General features: G+C 42.6%; 1 protein-coding gene across 2 annotated transcripts in view; it reads right to left on the reverse strand.

The window, feature by feature from the left end:
• Window positions 1-224: 224 nt before the first annotated feature.
• Window positions 225-16831, reverse strand: part of Bend6 (BEN domain containing 6) — a 36199-nt gene continuing 19592 nt past the window's right edge. For both annotated transcript variants that reach the window (XM_051204372.1, XM_051204373.1), the window contains exons 3-6: window positions 15315-15492; window positions 2644-2864; window positions 1187-1379; window positions 225-350 (exon numbers count right to left, since the gene is read on the reverse strand). In XM_051204372.1, coding sequence (XP_051060329.1) covers window positions 232-350; window positions 1187-1379; window positions 2644-2864; window positions 15315-15492 — 711 coding nt within the window. In that variant the 3' untranslated portion in view covers window positions 225-231. The remainder of the gene's footprint in view (window positions 351-1186; window positions 1380-2643; window positions 2865-15314; window positions 15493-16831) is intronic.

A 16831-nucleotide genomic window follows, 5' to 3' on the forward strand; every position in this document is an offset into this window, starting at 1 on the left:
ATATCTACCAATCCCCATCCCAATAAGAGACATCATATGACACAACTCAGCACTTCCCACATTTAGGTCCCTCCCTAGTGCCCCTCATACACACAGGGACACCTACCAGCATGGCACAGACCATTAGTGTCCCCTAGCTGAGCGTCTGGAAACGGCCAGTCCACAGATAACAGTGGGACAGAGTTTGTTACATTCAAGAGTGTGGACACTTGAAAGACATACCGTTGGGAGCTACTTAATACCCTGAGTTTTGCTCACAGTTGGCTTCTTGGTGCAGTTATTCAGCTTTTGCCCTATCATCCTCCTGATTGAAATATCGTCCGCGCTGGGAAACACCTGTTTGGTTATTCCTGTAAAAGATCACAGCGACACACAAGAGCACTTGGTGAGGGGTTTGCGTCCCACGAACGGAGGCAAAACATAGTTTTGTCTCAGATTTACAAAAGTAGCCCAAATGGTCATGGCGTATTTAAGCAGATGAATGAATGCCCTCGGGGTTTCAAAGCATAGCAAAGGCTAACAGACAGGCGATACCATAAACACACCAGGCATGCTTGTCTTCCTATGACATCATTCGGCTTTAAGTCTTCTACGTGCTATGAACTCCACGCTTTTTGCCCCAACCTGTCACGGATCGATTTTTACTCATTTCTAACATTAGTCAAAACAAATTGATCTCTTGTTAACTAAGAAATGGTACATAAAGAGCTTGGTCAGAGACGTTCAAAACCAAACCAAACCAAAACAAAAACTGGGAAAGGTAGATCATCGTTTTTAAATCAGTCCACCAATTTTTAAAATGATCCCTTTCTAGAAACAAACAGTACATGAAGGATATAGCTAAGAAAGAGAAGTTAACACAAACTGTTACTGAAACTTTAAAACTTTAAAACAGTTGCTATTTTCTGAAGCTTTGAATTTTATGAATTCAAACTTCTCAGTTATAGACACTTAAGTTTGACGCCCATTTTTTCTCCCCCTTTGGGACAAGGTCTCATGCAGCCAAGGCTGGCTGCTGATTTGCTATGCAGCCAGAATGATATGGAATCCCTGGTCCTCCCACCTCCTACTCTCAAGTGTTGGGTTGACAAGGATGCATCATCAGGCCCAGATTTGATAACCATTTTAATGAAAGAAAAAAAAAAAAAACCTGTCGTGTGAAAATACAACGCAATCGAATTATCACCTATGATTTCTTGAACTTCATTCTGATTCATGGCTGGTTTTACAACTTTGTCTCTTGAAGTAGAAGATTTTGCCCCAGTCAGACTGTGTGTGGCCATGTATTCATTCGTGTAAAGTACTTGCATTAAATCATTAATAAATTTCTGAGGCTTGCTCTTATTACAACGGGCAATCTGCCATCTTTCAATCTTGAACTAAAAAATAGGAAATGATAACAGAGATTAGAATACCTGGAGAAATAAAAATGCTAATTAACACACGACACAAACGTCTGCACTCTTCAAGGTGGTATTTTCTATTTTAGTATATTTTATATTTCAGTTAGACGACACAATAATATCTGAAATGTCTGTTGGTTTTATGAAGTATTTGCTTGGGATATATGTGGATTTTTCTTTGGTTTTCTAAATGTGATGCCTTAAGATCAACCCTATTCTCACACTTATGTTTGGAGAACCATGGCTCTCAGAAGATGCCCCCTCCTAACCTCTGGTTCCGGTGGATGATATGTTACCCCACTGGAGATGTACAAATGTAGTGAAAGTTAAGCATTTTGAGATGGAAGATTATTCTTGACCAGTCAGGTTGTCTCAATGAGTCCTTAAAAGCTGATGATGGGGGTAGAAAAGGGGACCCCCCAAAAAAAGGAAAGAAAAAAGAAAAAAGAAAGGAAGGAAGGAAGGAAGGAAGGAAGGAAAGAAGAGCAGGCTTGACTGTGGATGAAGCACTATGCTAAGCACTAGGGATTTTGGAAATATGGATGACCAATCTGTAGCCAGGAAGGAAAGAGGAAACTCATTTCCACAGCCACTAGAATTCAAATTCTACAAGAGTGACTTAAACAAATAGGAAACAGACCCCCTTCCAGTGTCTCCCATAGAGTGTTCTTCCTGCCTGCACACTGGTTTTATACTGGTGAGCCCTGTGCTGGATTCCAAACCTCAGAACCCTGAGGAAATGAATTCATGTATGTGAAATCACTAAATGTGTGGTAATCTGTTGCATAGCAATAGGAAATTATATACAAAGAGTCAGATACTCTGATATCAGATCACACAATGCATTACCACCTCCGAAGAGTGAGCGATTTTCTTAGGCTTACACCCGGTTTTAACAGAAGTGCTACATTTCTAGTTACTGTGTCTCGGTCAGGGAAAACATAAATAGCTGGTGTTCACGAAGCATGCAGAAGCCACACTCCTCGAATGACACTTTAACGTGTAAGTCTACTTCTATAACTGGTGCATGGATTCCATAGTTCAAAAGCTGTACCTAGTCCCAGAACTTGCTTTTAATTTTCTAAATTCAGTGTCTGTTTCACAAATACGGACTCTCACTGTTAAAATGGAAAGATTCTTCATTATAGTGAGCTAATGGCAGGGACCTAAATCTGCCTAGATGTATCGCGATGTTCAGCAGTTTTCAGTGAACTGGAGGAGGGGTGATGTTCTGACCAACCTGTTTCTCACCGGGGGGCTGCTCTTCCTCAGCCTTCAGGGAACTTGGGGAACTGGAACTAGAGTTGGAACTACTGCACAGAGAGGCAAACGAGTCTGGGGAGGAGTTGTTCGTTGCTCTCCAGAGAGTAGATGCAGGTATGGACGCGGCTCCTCCACCCTTAAGCAGGGATTCTGCCATTCCAACCAGTTCTTCAAACTGGGTGACCGCCTGTGGCAATACTAAAATGGCAAAAGAAAGCAGCACTTTATGAACACACCAGTAGCAGTGGCATTTGCACATTTTTAGCGTGTGCCTTGCAAAGGTGCTTGGAATATCCTACTTCTTGAAATAATCTGCTTGATAATGAGTTTTGAAATGTTTGCTATATTTGAATGTCTACCCATCACTTTTGAACTAAAAAACCACGTTTCAGCTGGGCAGTGGTGGCCGCCGCCTTTAAGCCCAGCAGCTGGGATGCAGAAGCAGGCAGATCTCTGAATTCAAGGCCAGCCTGGTTTACTGAGGGAATTCCAGGACAGCCAAGGATACACAGAGAGACCCTGTCTTGAAAACAACAACAATAACAACAAAACAAAAAAACAAACAAACAAAACCCCCCAAAACAAACAGAAAAGCCAAAAACAACGTTTCAAAGTTCTCTAACTGCTAGGCTGCTGAAGCTCTCATGTAAAGACAGAATTAATACTGTTACAGTCACATCCTAAAGGCCCATATTAGGCAATGTAAGTGCCAAGATACAATTAACCACAGATTTTAAAACATTGTGATTGTTTAGGTAAGAAGCTAAATTCTATCAACCCAATAAACTAGTAATGTTGTAACTCAAACCTATGTTGTCAAATATTAAAGGTGAGTTTTGGAGATCAGCTGAATTACTCTGTTCCTTTTTTGTTTTTGAAAACTTACATAGTCCAAGTTTCATGCAGCCATGCAAACTAGTCTTCTTGCTATAGCTGGCTTGTTTTCTACGGACAAATTGCCTGCTGTTGGAGCTGGAAGAGACCTTGAACTCTGCCCAATTTAATTCCTCACTCAATGGCGGAGGGTGCTGCTTGTTATTGAGAGAAAGACTGAGAACTCCTTCTGGGAGCATTTTTACTAAGCGTATTATTGAACTATAATCTTCACAATAACTGAGGATGTATCCAGATCAGTACACGAGCACTATGTTAACAGGAAATTAAAGAATAAATTTATTTATTTCGTTTACATCCTGGCCCCTCCCTCTCTCCTCTCAGTCCCTCCCCACATCCGACCTTTGTTCCCACCCCACTGAACTCCTCCATTTCTTCTTAAGAAAGGGCAGTTCTCTGCAGGGCATTGGTGGCACACGCCTTTTGTCCCAGCACTTGGGAGGCAGAGGCAGGTGGATCTCTGTGAGTTCCAGCCTGGTCAAAAGAGCTAGTTCCAGGACAGGCTCCAAAGCAATACAGACAAACCCTGTCTTGAAACCCCCCGCCCCCAAATGCAGTTCTCCCGTGAGTATCAACAAAAGATATCAAGCTGCTGTAATTTGCAGTAAGACTGGGCACCCAAGGAGACCACATATGAAGAGTAGGATCCCAAAGCAACACACTGCCTGGGTGCTGCCACTTAATCTATCAGCAATAACGTATTGAACAAGGCAAACCCTTGGATTTCCCTAAAGTAATGGTGGGAGTGTCTGCTAATGGTGGTGCATCCTTGAGGATGTACCTAGGAGTTTATGCCCATGAGGTCACTGGGAGTGGAGGCTTCCATACCCAGTAGTCTGAAAGTAGAGGCTGGACACAGACAGAATATTCTGACTCAGCATAGTGGCAAAACCAGCAAGGCTTTTAAGAAGCACTGCTAACGATTCAATGGTGTGTATGAGCAGCTGGAGAGAGTAGCCAGGTGCGGTGGCTCACACCTGTAGCTCCAGCTACTCAGGAGGCTGAGATAGGAGGATCGCTTGAGTCCAGGAGTTGTGGGTTGTAGTGTGCTATGCCGATTGGGTGTTCGCACTAAGCTTGGCATCAATATGGTGACCTCCTGGGACCGGGGGACCACCAGGTGGCCTAAGGAGGGGTGAACTGGCCCAGGTCAGAAACGGAGCAGGTCAAAACTCAGAGCTCTGGGGAGCTTCCTAAGGGTTAATAATCTATGCACAGACACAGTGTAACCAAGTGCCCCTCACGCTTTCTGTTTGGTACCCTAGACTCCACCCTCTTTCTCTTTGTAGTCTACTTTGTATCCCCATCTCCTGAAATAAATGCAGCTGCTGCTAGAATTGGTTTCAATGAGTTTTGTGAGGTTCCCCTCCCCCTATCAAGTTATGGAAGGTGAGAGAGATTTGGGGAAAATCATCAAATTTGCAGGTGGTATCAGAAGTCTTAGGCAATTTGCCATTCTGAGGGCTCTCTTGTAGATCCAACGAAATGAAAATGTGCAAGTGCCACCAAGAGGGATAAGGTGTGCTGTGGCTTTCATATGAAACGTCACTGAAGGTTTGTTTGTTGAATGGCTGGACCCCAGCTGGTTGTGGAAACTTTGGGAGATGGGTCTAGCTGCAGGAAGAGGCCCCACAGCACATGCCTTTGAACAGTCTACCTGGTCCCTGGTCCCTGATTTGCTCTCCTTGCTCCCTGTCTCTTCTGGCATCAGAGGCTTCTCCACACATTACACCGTGTCAGTGTAGGCCCACAAACAGAACCGGATGCCCACAACTTAACCCTCTCAAACTAAATGCCAAAGGAAACCTCTCCTTTGTTAAGTTGCGTGTCGGTTAGGTATGTTGTCAGGGGAACAGAAAAAGCAAACAGTACAGAGATTTGACCTAATCCAGAACAGGGATGAGTCACAGGGAGGTCTCAGCTAAAGACTGAGCTGAGAGCTGGAGGTGAAGCAGGAATTAAATAGGCACAGAGCAGGAGAGAGGTCATCAGAGGCGGAGGGCTACATACGCCCCACACTTGAAGACCCAAAGGGCCAAAGCTTGGGATGCAGAGAAATGGGAATCCAAACACGAAGGGAGGCATCAAGGATCTTTACCTGTTTCTCTAACACAAAGGTTGTACATGTTTATCAGCACACGTCTTTCCCATGTCTACTTCCTTACCTCTGCTGGTGTTTACTATTGTACATAATCAGAACCATGCTGATACACAGCATTGTAGCCCAGCTCTCCTTCCAGTTAAGGCTGCCGGGTGAATGCTTCATCAGTTCTTCTTGGAACACATGGATTTTGAAGTCTGGTTTACGTAGTCAAGAGAAGAAATGAAATAAGCAGAGGGGATGACTTTGAGCCAGAGAGTTCTTCCTGAGCTTGTAAGAAAACCCCTTGCTTCAGAGCTTGCCACTCTTTTAGACATGGACAAGCTTTGTTTGTCCTAGAACCCAACACAAGCAGCTTCAAAAACATGACCTCTGCTTTACATTTTAATCTTTCCTCCTTTTGCTCTCCATAATACTCTATAATTCACTGTGTGTATTAAAATTAATTACCTTTTCTTGCTAACTAGTATTCCTGAGATGAATCATCAATCCATCTACTGACAAATTACTTGCCATGAGAAGGCACAATTGTGATGATGATTCCCTCGCACTTAAGATATTGAAATGCTTCTTCTTTTTTTTCTTTGTGGATTAACTTGCTTCGTGCTTTTCCTTATTAGAAGACCCTGACAAACCCAGAACATACATTTCACCTGTGTCTCTGGTCATGGCGATGCCAAAGCGTCCCAGGAGCATAACAGGGTCACCACGTATAAATCTTTTCAAGACTCAGATCACATTGCTAAACTACTCAGCAGAAAGACTTTTCTAACTTACACATTCATCAGTCACAGAAGCCCCTTTCCTGCCCCTTTCCTGGAAAGTCAATCACAGTTTTAGTACACTTTAAGCTATAACTATTAAGAGTGTAAATGTATGTGTTTGAGTTTTTGATCATCTTTCTCTAAGCTCGGCATCTTGGAAACTCCCTCCCTCCCTCCCCAGAAAAGCTTCCTGCTCTCTACCCAGCCTTATCTGGAGGATGTGTCTTAGCCCAGGATGCCTGACTTATGTCAGGGGTGACTTTTGACACAGTTCCCTGCAAACCTCTTCCCCTGAAGATACACATGGTAATTAGGTAAGTGCTCTAGCCATCCCCCTCCCCCACCCCAGGCAGGGTTTCTTTGTATTGTTTTGGAGATTGCTCTGTAGACCAGGCTGGCTTCAAACTCACAGAGATCCACCTGCTTCTAACTCCTGAGTGTGGGATTAAAGGAGTTCCTCACGAACACCCGGCTGCTCTAGCCATTTTGATAGAACCCTACTGCCGCATACAAAGCCTTGTGATAGGAACATGCCACTTAATGCAAATTAGGATTTGTCCCCAGGCTTCCCAAGCCTATATATATTTTATACTCTGGAATAAACAGATTTGGAGATAGTGTTAAGTGGTGCAGCATGGGCCTTACATGAAAAGCTCTGGGCTTGACCCTTGGAGCTGCAACTAAATAAAGGTGATGAAAATGTGCAGATTTTATTATTTAAAATATTTTTTAATTCATTTTTAATTCATTTTACATACCAACCACACTTCTGCCTCCCAGCCCTATGAGGCTTTCAGAGATATAAGTTTCCCTAGGTGACCACTGCATGCTTCTGTCCGGAATGGTATGCGACATTCCGGCTGCCCCATGTTTGGTCTGTAGAAGCTCCTCCAGTTGCCACCTTCCTACTGTTTCTGCTAGACTTCCATGCTTCCTGCTCAGACATTCAAGCACATTTTCTCCCTGATGCTCTCAGAAAATCTCACGGTATGTTTACAACACCTAGAACTGACCTTCTCCGTGAGAAACTCCGGGGCTCTTAGTGGGAGGTAACATCCTGGGGCCACATCTGGCTGTTAGAAACATCTGCCTTTGGGTTCTTGTTTCCAAGCCCACGCAAAGATAGTATTAGGAAATAGACGATACTTTTTTGTTAGTTATTTTTAGACAGAATCTTGCTATGTAGCCCAGGTTGGCCCTGAACACAGTATACTGCCTAGGCCGGCCTCAAGCTCATTATCATCTTTAAACTTCTCAGATCCTAAGATTTTAAATGTATACCACTGCAACCAGATGGGACTATTTAATAAAAAAGATTTATTTTTATTACTTTTTAAGTGAGAGAGGGAGAGAGAGAGAGAGAGAGAGAGAGAGAGAGAGAGAGAGAGAGAGAGAGAGAGAATGCACATGAATGTAGGTTCTGGTAAAGACTAGAAGAGAGTGTCAAATTCCTTGGGGCCTGGATTATAGGCTGTGAGCCTGACTTGGGGCGGGGAAGTGATCTTAATGGTTGGGCCATCTCTCTGGCCTTTGGGATTGCTTTTTACAGATAAAATTCACCACAGCTCCTATTCAAACTTGGACATGGAGTTTTAATTTATACACAGCTATGTTTTTCATATACTATAGGGAGTAAAATGAGAATTTAACTGGGGCTATCCATTTCCAAATATCACTTGCTAAGAAATCCATCCTTTCTCTGACTGCTTGCAGGACAAGTTCCAGAGCTGCAGGGTGGAGTCTAACATGGAAACACAGGGCTTGTGTTCAAAGTGTAAGCAGTTTAAGGTGGTAACATCCAAGCCTTTACACACTCGGGTGGATGCCTCTGCGAGTAGGCCCCGAGTGACTGCAGGGTTACAGGTCTCTGAAGCTGGCCTGATTGACTTGTGCTAGTAGGTATCATAGCAAATCCAAGGTAGGAGTGTCTATGTGCTTACTCCATTATAAATACTTTATCTGCTATTCAGGTAACAATTCCTGGTCCTCCCCTCCCCCATTCTAGCAGAAAACTTTCATCTCCAAAAAATGGTCCAATGTTACAAAAACAAAACTAACAAACGAAACCTATACAGCTATTGAGCCAATAAAGCTTGAACCAACGTGGGTGGTACTGACCGTCGCTCAAAGGCACCCTCCTGTTAGGCTCTATGGGGATGTGCATTGTGCCCACTGCATGGCTAGCTCTTGGCTGTCCGGCACATCTATCCGTGCAGGAACATGTCCCACCACGTACTCTCTGAGTAGCCTTGTGTGAGTTGCTATTCCCTCAAGTTAATTTAAAAATAGTTTGGCTAATTATTAAAAGCAAAGATGAGACCTGGATGTAACTCAGTCGGCACAGTGCTAGCCTAGGATGCATGAATCCGTGGGCTGAATCCCCAGCACCAAATAAACCGGATGTGGTGGTGCGTGATTGCAATTCCAGCACTCAAGAGGCTCAAAAACAAGAAACAACAAAAAACGATCATTGGTATTTTGACCAAGAAAACAAGCTACTAGCTGCTGGCATCTTTTTTTTTTTTTTCCCAGTCTTTGATTGTGACATGACTCTCAGTTCATATAGGTCTGTGCATTTCTCAGTTGTATGCCTTCCTTCACATCCCACACATTTATGCTAGGGTAATTAATTAGTCGATACTTATAGTTACTTGTAATCGATATGAGTTGGTTCTCTCTGTCTCTTTAAGGACATACTAACAATTTCTGGTATATAAGAAAATAATTTTTAAAATGGTAGTATTAAATACTGGATGTCTCCTTCCTATCAGAGATTTTGTATTATTTTATAATTTAATCTCTTCCCCTCAGCGTGTGTGTGTGTGTGTGTGTGTGTGTGTGTGTGTGTGTGTGTGTGTGCATACATGTGCGGAGGTCAGAGGACAACTTGAGGGAAGGAATTAGTTCTCTTCTACCATGTGGGCTACAAGGATCAGCCTCAGGATTGCCAAGCTGGCAATGTATAGTCAGTCTTATGTACAAGGTGGGCAGTGCCATCTCACTGGCAAGGATGCGTTACTCTTTAAACAAGGTAAGGCTAATGCCAGCATTCCTCCCCTCTCCCCTCCCCACTCCTGGCTCACAACCAACCCATTTACTTGTTAATTATGGGTTAATCTTTATAACTTTACATAACTGTAATTTACACAGGTAACTATTTCTGGTTTCTTTCGGAGTCAGGGAATTTTATCTGTGTAATAAGGTAATGTAGCTCCCTCTAAAGTCTTCCTGACACAGAGACACAGATCATATTCCCAAACATGTCTGCACTCTCCTCCGCCAACCCTGCGTATTCTAACAGGATTGCTGGATTAACAAATACTGTGCTTACAATGAATCACAATTGTCCGGATACCACATTTCTCCCGTTCCTGAAATTACTCTCTCATTTTGGGGAGGCACATTCTACTTTTAAAGTGGAAAGTATGAAGGGTATATTTTTGAGATTTATGGGACATTGCTATTTTACCCTTGTATTGGGCCCACAGTTTCACATGATACAGAATTAAATCATTTCCTTTAAATTATTGAAGACATTGCTTGGCCCCCATGGAAGTCCCAGGATTGCTGGTGAGTCACCTAAGGCCATTTTGATTCCTTTCCTTAGCCTGTGACATGCTTGTTCTGTTTGGTCTGAAATTTCAGTTGCTTTGGGCAACTATTTTTAATTCATCATACGGGGAATTGAGTGGTTTATAATCCCATGAAATGTTTAAAAAATGCTTAACTGTAAATCTTATTAAAATTAAAATCATTATTAATATTCATAATGGCACATCAACATTTATAATCAAAAGTACAATTTTACTATGGGAAAGTAGGTATCTATCTTTATATGTGGTGCAAGAGATTGCTCCTGGGACTTTGTGTATAAGCACCCACTCTATTACTGAGCTACATCTGTAGCTCAAGTATATAAATGTATTTGCTTTCAGTTGGCATCTTTTGATATAGAAATGTATAGCCTTCAGTTCTAGAAGGACACTGTATGGATTCTTTAAAATATAATTTATACTTCTTCTATTTCTTAAGGTTCCTTGTTTGGGTGTCAAGACTAATTCTGTGTTTGCTTAGTAATGTTATTATCTTTTTCTTTGTCTTCTTGCTCGAATATCCATAATATTCTTTGAACTTTCACTTCCTGCTGAGACTCCCCCCCTCCTACCCCCCGAGACAGGGTTTCTCTGTGTAGCTTTGGAGCTTGTCCTGGAACTCACAGAGATCAGCTAGCCTCTGCCTCCTGAGTACTGCGATTAAAGGCGTGTGCCACAAACGCCCAGCCACCTGTTGAGATTCTAGATTCTGGTTCCTTGAATATTCATTTTTAGAACTGCTCTGTTCTTGTTTCATGGATACAGAACCTTTTCTTGGTGGAACTTTCTTCTAATGGCTGCCTTTGTACTTATTTCCTCTGTTTCCTCTGCTAGAATATTTTCCTGTATTATTATTTTTGCATTTTATTTAATGTATTATGTGGGTGCATGTGTTTGCATGTGTACATACATGTGGCACAGTGCACATGTGAAGGTCAGAGGAAAACTTAGCAGCAGCCAGCCCTTTCCTTCCACCACATGATTCTGGGGATCAAACTCAGGTCGCTAGGCTTGGTGGCACATACGTTTTACCCTTCGAGCCATCTCATTAGCCTATGCTAGAATCACTTCTCAAATAACCATATACTCTTCTTTCTTAGATGTACCCAATGTCCCTGACTCCATAGCTTTGGTTCAGCTTCTTCTGAAAGAAAACCCCATCTTCTGCTATGGCCCAGAAATGCTAGTGCACCGATGCATGTGTGTTTTGAATGTGTCTATGTGTAGGATTTTCCTTTGGTCTTCATGCCGTTAGCTTCTCATAGTACGATTCCTATAGCTTTTTATCATTACCTCAGCATGATTTTGGCTCATTGCCTTTTAGTCTGTCCACTGCTGTCCTTCACCATGGTCTCAGTTACAATGTTGAGAACTTTCGCTTTTTCCCAGCTGAAGTCAGCATTGATCGCCTGCTTCCCAGCTTCTAAAATTTCAGTCTTCAATACATTTGTAATCTTCTTTTTCTTCCTCCTCCTCTTTCTTCTCGAGTTTTCTTGATCTTTGTGCTTCTGTTTATTTTAAATCTACTTTTGGTAACATTTCAAGATGGGAGGGGGGGTTAAAACACGAGGAGGAAAAAGTGTGATTTATGAGCCTTTACTGAATCTCCTTTGTCAGAAGAGTTGAGTTTTCAGTGGGCTGTTTCCAGGCTGCACAAACGTGATACCATGTACTAACCCTCCCATTGTACTCGTTTGTCAGTTGTATCGGTCAGGGATGCTACAAATGTTTCACACACCCACGCAGAGCACGCTCATGTTTGCCGCTGCACAGTGGCATATATATATCTTGCTATTTTTAGGGAGATCCACTGACAAACAGCCCTGGTTCTAAGTTTAAGAGACGTTGGGAAGCTTAACCACATATGAGATAACACGTGATTTAGTCTTAGGCCCTTCCCTTATTAGAATGTACGTTGGTTAAATCTTTGCCACTGTGGCCAGTTATCTGGCCTAAGCAGCTTAAAGAGAGGATAGATTTATTTTTTAAATTTAATTAACTGTTTTCCTTTATTTTACATACAGACCACAGTTTTCCCCTTCCTCCTCTCCTCCTGTTCCCCACCCCGCCACCTCCCATCAGCCTCCTTTCCTTAATTCTTGTGGCTCACTGTTTCAGAGATTTTCACCCACAGCCAGCTGGTCCTGTTGCTTTTAGGCCACTGCAGAAATATGGTGGCAGACAGGATGTTGGAAAAAAAGCTGCCCACCTCATGGCATCGAGGCAGCAGAGAGGGAGAGAACAATGGCAAGGATCAGGGCCCATGCATACCCTTCAAAGCCCAGCCTCAAAGTCCTCCATTCTCCAGCCAGGTCTCACTTACTAACCCTCTGTCTTAGCTAGGTTTTCTTTTCTATAATAAAACATCACTAAGCGCAAAGGTAACGGGAGAGGAAGGTTTTTTCCTTCTTTCCTTATATAAGCCTATATCTATAATATGTATATATTATAATATAGTCTATAATTGTATCTGTAATAAGTCTATAATAAAAGGAAGCCAGGACAGGACTCTGCAGGCAGGGACAGGGCCAGAGGCCATGGAGGAGTGCTGCTTACTGGTTTGGCTTGCTCACCTGTCTTTTTTTTTTTTTTTTTTAATATTATCCAGGACCACCTGGCTAGTGGTGCCACCAACCACAATGGGCTGGGCCATCCTACATAAATGGGCTGCCATAAAATCTGTGAAAGAGATAAAAGTGGCTTGAAAAAAGAGGAGCAACATAGGTGGAGAGATGGCTCAGTGGTTAAGGCACTGGCTGCTCTTCCAGAGGACCTGGGTTCGAGTCCCAGCATCCAGATGGCAGCTCACAACTGTCTATAACTCCTGTCCAGAGGATCTGTCTCTCTATCCGGGTCTCCGTGGGCACTACACACGTAGTACACAGACAAACATGAGATGATAAGAGTTTTTTTTTTTTATTTTTTTTAAACGATTAGCCTTGGTGGTTGTGAGAAAAGAGACTGAAGTCAAGAACTATTTTGAATGGAAACAGTGACAGGAATACAGGAACAGAGGAAACATTATGACTTTTTGCCTTGAGAAGAGAGACAGGAAGGGCGTCAGGAAGGAGTTTTCAGCTGTATTAGTTTATGATAGCATTGAGCATTGGTGGATAGGAGTTGGGAAGTTCTAGGTGTGTGTTGTGGTTTGGATGTGAAGTGTCCCCACAAAGGGCATCGATCACGTATTAAAGACATAGTCCCTAACAAGCAGCATGTTCAGGCCTGGGCCTTTGGGGGAAGTGACTGGGTCATAAGGGCTCTAACAATGAATTATAAGAGAAAGACATTAGGGAAAACATCTTCATTCATAACTAAACTGAAGAAGTGAAAGACCTCCACAATGAAAACTTCAAGACACCGAAAAAACAAAGCAGAGACACTAGGCAATGAAAAGACCTTTCGCAGCCCTACATTGATAGAATTAAAGTAATAAAAAAAAAAAAAAATGGCTGTATACCAAAATTAAAGTACATAGCTAATGCAATATTCTTTAAAATTCAGGTATCGTATTTCACAGATCTAGATAATAATGAACAGGAACATTCTCGTGGAACCAGAAAAGACCTTGAGTGGCTAAAACAATCTCCCAGAGAAAGAACTCTGCTGGGATATCACAAGACCTAACCTCATAACATCTTGCAGAGCCTTGGTGCTGTGGTCAGTAAAAAAACAAAAAACAAAACAAAACAAAACAAAACAACAACAAAAAAAAACAGATGGAGGCAATAAATACTAAGTTACCATTCCCGAATCTCCCAGCTTGTGTGGGGCATTGCATATAGAAGTTACCTTTATTTCATCCAATTCCCATAGAAACAAGGAAGCAACATTTTGTAGATGAGGAAGTTGAAACTGGGGGAAAGGGGACATACCAAAGCCCTATAGCTAGTCAGTAGATTTGGCACAGAAATCAAAGTGTGCAACCCTAAACGAGTGCTCTACCAGCCAGTTATTCTAATGCTTTGTCTTTGATTTTTCAGGACATTGGAAGCCCTAGAGCAGGTTACATTAAAACATTCTGTTCTCTGAATGTGTCACCAAAAGAAAGCAACAATTATAAAAAAAAAAATCCCAATCTTTAAAGGGCAGGACTAAAGGCCCAACGGTTTATCTTAGGCAAAAGTGACTCATTTCTGTCAACCTTCGCTCATGGTCCAGTCTCCCATCCTGTCTGACCCCAAGCCTTCATTTGCACAGTTGCCGTCCTAGAGTGCTGCGACACTCTAGGCTGTGGCACCTCCTGGCAGCTGGCCCTCACTTCCTTCCCTGTGCCATCTGTACGGGTTCTGCGCACAGAAGCACACTGTCAGAAAGTTACGTGTATCTGGATTCTCACATCGTGATGCTGAAGATACGTTTGGACTTGCACATCGTGATGCTGAATATCCGGTAACTGCCACATAGTGGTTTACAGACACAAAAGTGCTGAGCTGTGCACTGAAGCTATTTCATTCTTAAAATAATAAATATGAAGTTGTGAGTCGGGGTGGGGAGTATGTTGGGAGGGCCCGGGAGGAGCTGCAGGGAGGAGATGGGTGTGGATGTGATCATAATATATTACATAGATACATCAAAGAACAACACCCTTTTAAAATAAACTGGAACACAAACATGGATCCTACAGAAGTAAGAGAAGCATCAAACCTTTTTTTTTTAATTTTAATTTCCTGAGATAGATCCTTCTAGACTGTAGCCATTCTCTTAAGCCACTGTTCCCAATACAAAAGCTATTGAAGCAGCAATACCAGTGTCTGTCACAACAGTCCCATTCCTGGAGTCTTCCTGAAAGGACACGTGCAGTGAGTCCATCTAACAGCACGGCTTGACTGGTTTCTTTTTCCCCCTGTGGGCCCCAACGTGTAAATGGCTTCAGTTCAGTGGGTATCTGTTGACTACTACTAAAGGAAAACAAGATTTGGGACATTGCGAGACAATCTAAATTATGCGTGCTTCCATATTTCCATTTGGCTATTGCCCGATTTCTTAGAATGTAATTATTTTTTTGGGGGGGGGGCTAGAGACAAGTTTTCTCTGTGTAGCTTTGGAGCCTGTCCTGGAACTAGCTCCATAGACCAAGCTGGCCTTGAACTCACAGAGATCTGCCTGCCTCTGTCTCCCTCGTGCTGGGATTAAAGGTGTGTGCCACCAACGCCAGACTTAAAATGTAATTTTTGAGATCTCTCAGGAATTGATTTTATTTCCATTTTTAACTGTTGATCTGCGATAATACAATATTTTACACCAATCCCATACTTTCCCTTTTATCTAAAAAGCCAAACCCTTTAAGGTTTACCTTGTAGCATGACCAATGACTGCCGAAGCCGGCTGTTCTCTTTCCGGATGTTGGTTAGTTTTTCTTTCAGGTTTTTGATTTTGGTGCAAAGTTCCTCCTTGGACAGTTCTGCTAAAGGAGTTTCATCGTCACTGGAGCTCTCACCAGGCAGGAAGGCATTTCCTGAATATGGGTCTCTCTAAGACACAAGGCATGCACAAAAAAAGAGACAACTTGTAGTTCCTTTAACAGCTACCCCAAAGCCACTTAATCAGAGCCATGGATGCCTGTTTCCACACGTAGCTCCCACAATGCATGGCCCCGGCTTGGTCCTCCAGCTTTCAGAACTCAGAAAAGGAGAAAAAGGTTCATGGAAGTCAGGATTCTGACCTTCTGCCTAACCAGTGAAAAAACAGACTATGACGTAATATGGTAGACCCAGCAAAGCCACCGTTCGAACTTGGGCTCCCTTGTCATAAGTACTTCAAAATCTGACTTCCTTCCTGTAACGTGAAAAATAAAAGACCCAGAGACTGACATTGGGGTTCAAACTTCAAGCTGAATATCAGAAAAGCAAAGCAGCCGGCCACCAGACCAGCTTCTCACCTCTACCTCAGGCTGAATGGGCTGATCCTATCTCCACGAGCTCTCACCAAACCTCAGACTGTAACCTCCCCTCAGCAGGGCTGGAGAATTCTGATACTGACGTATATACCTCTCACGAGCCCTGGATTAAAGGCATGAGTTCTGTTACTCTTTTGGACTGACTTCATCTTGTGTAGTTCTGGGTAGCGTTGGACTCACAGAGATCCATCTTAACCCCGAGTCCTAGGATTAAAGGTGTGTTCCACCACCTCCTACTTTGGATTAAAAGGTGTGTGCCTAGCTTCAATGGCCTGTGGCTGACTTTGCTTTCTGAATCCTCAGGCAAGCTTTACTACATTATAAATAATATGTCACTACACTTTTTCTTTTTCATCTGGGTTAACATGCAGGTGTGGTGTCATAGTCTTTAATTGCAGGGCTTTCGCAGTAGAGACAAGAGGTCAGCCTGAGATACAGATCAGTCTGGGCTGGACAGAAAAAACAAACAAACAAAAAACCAAACTTGTCTTTAAAAAAAAAAAAAAAAAAAAAAAAAAAGAGGAAGTTCAATAAGCTGGCAGCACATTCTTGCTCTGTGTACCAGATGATTAGAGCAGTTAAAAAAGACACCACATATTGTAAGGACACATGGGGACAAGTACAGGGAGCAGCTAAAGTTAGGATGTGAGGGGCCTCTTAGTGAGATGGTGACGATTTAATTCTCTAGGGATATATTCATCTTGTAGAAACTCATGAAACCACATTTCTGATATGTGTGTTTTTCCGTATGCATTTTAGACTTCCATTAAACGTTCTTTTTAATTCTCTGGTTAGTAAAAGCCAGGAATGGAGCTGGTGTCATGTCCAGCGCTGCAAGGAAAAAGCCCAACAAGTACATTTTCATAGAATATCTTGATTTCCCCTCCCCCCCAACCTTAGAGCCTAAGTCTTTT

This window comes from Phodopus roborovskii, unplaced genomic scaffold (genome assembly GCF_943737965.1).
Source record: "Phodopus roborovskii unplaced genomic scaffold, PHOROB, whole genome shotgun sequence".
NCBI classification, from domain to species: domain Eukaryota; kingdom Metazoa; phylum Chordata; class Mammalia; order Rodentia; family Cricetidae; genus Phodopus; species Phodopus roborovskii.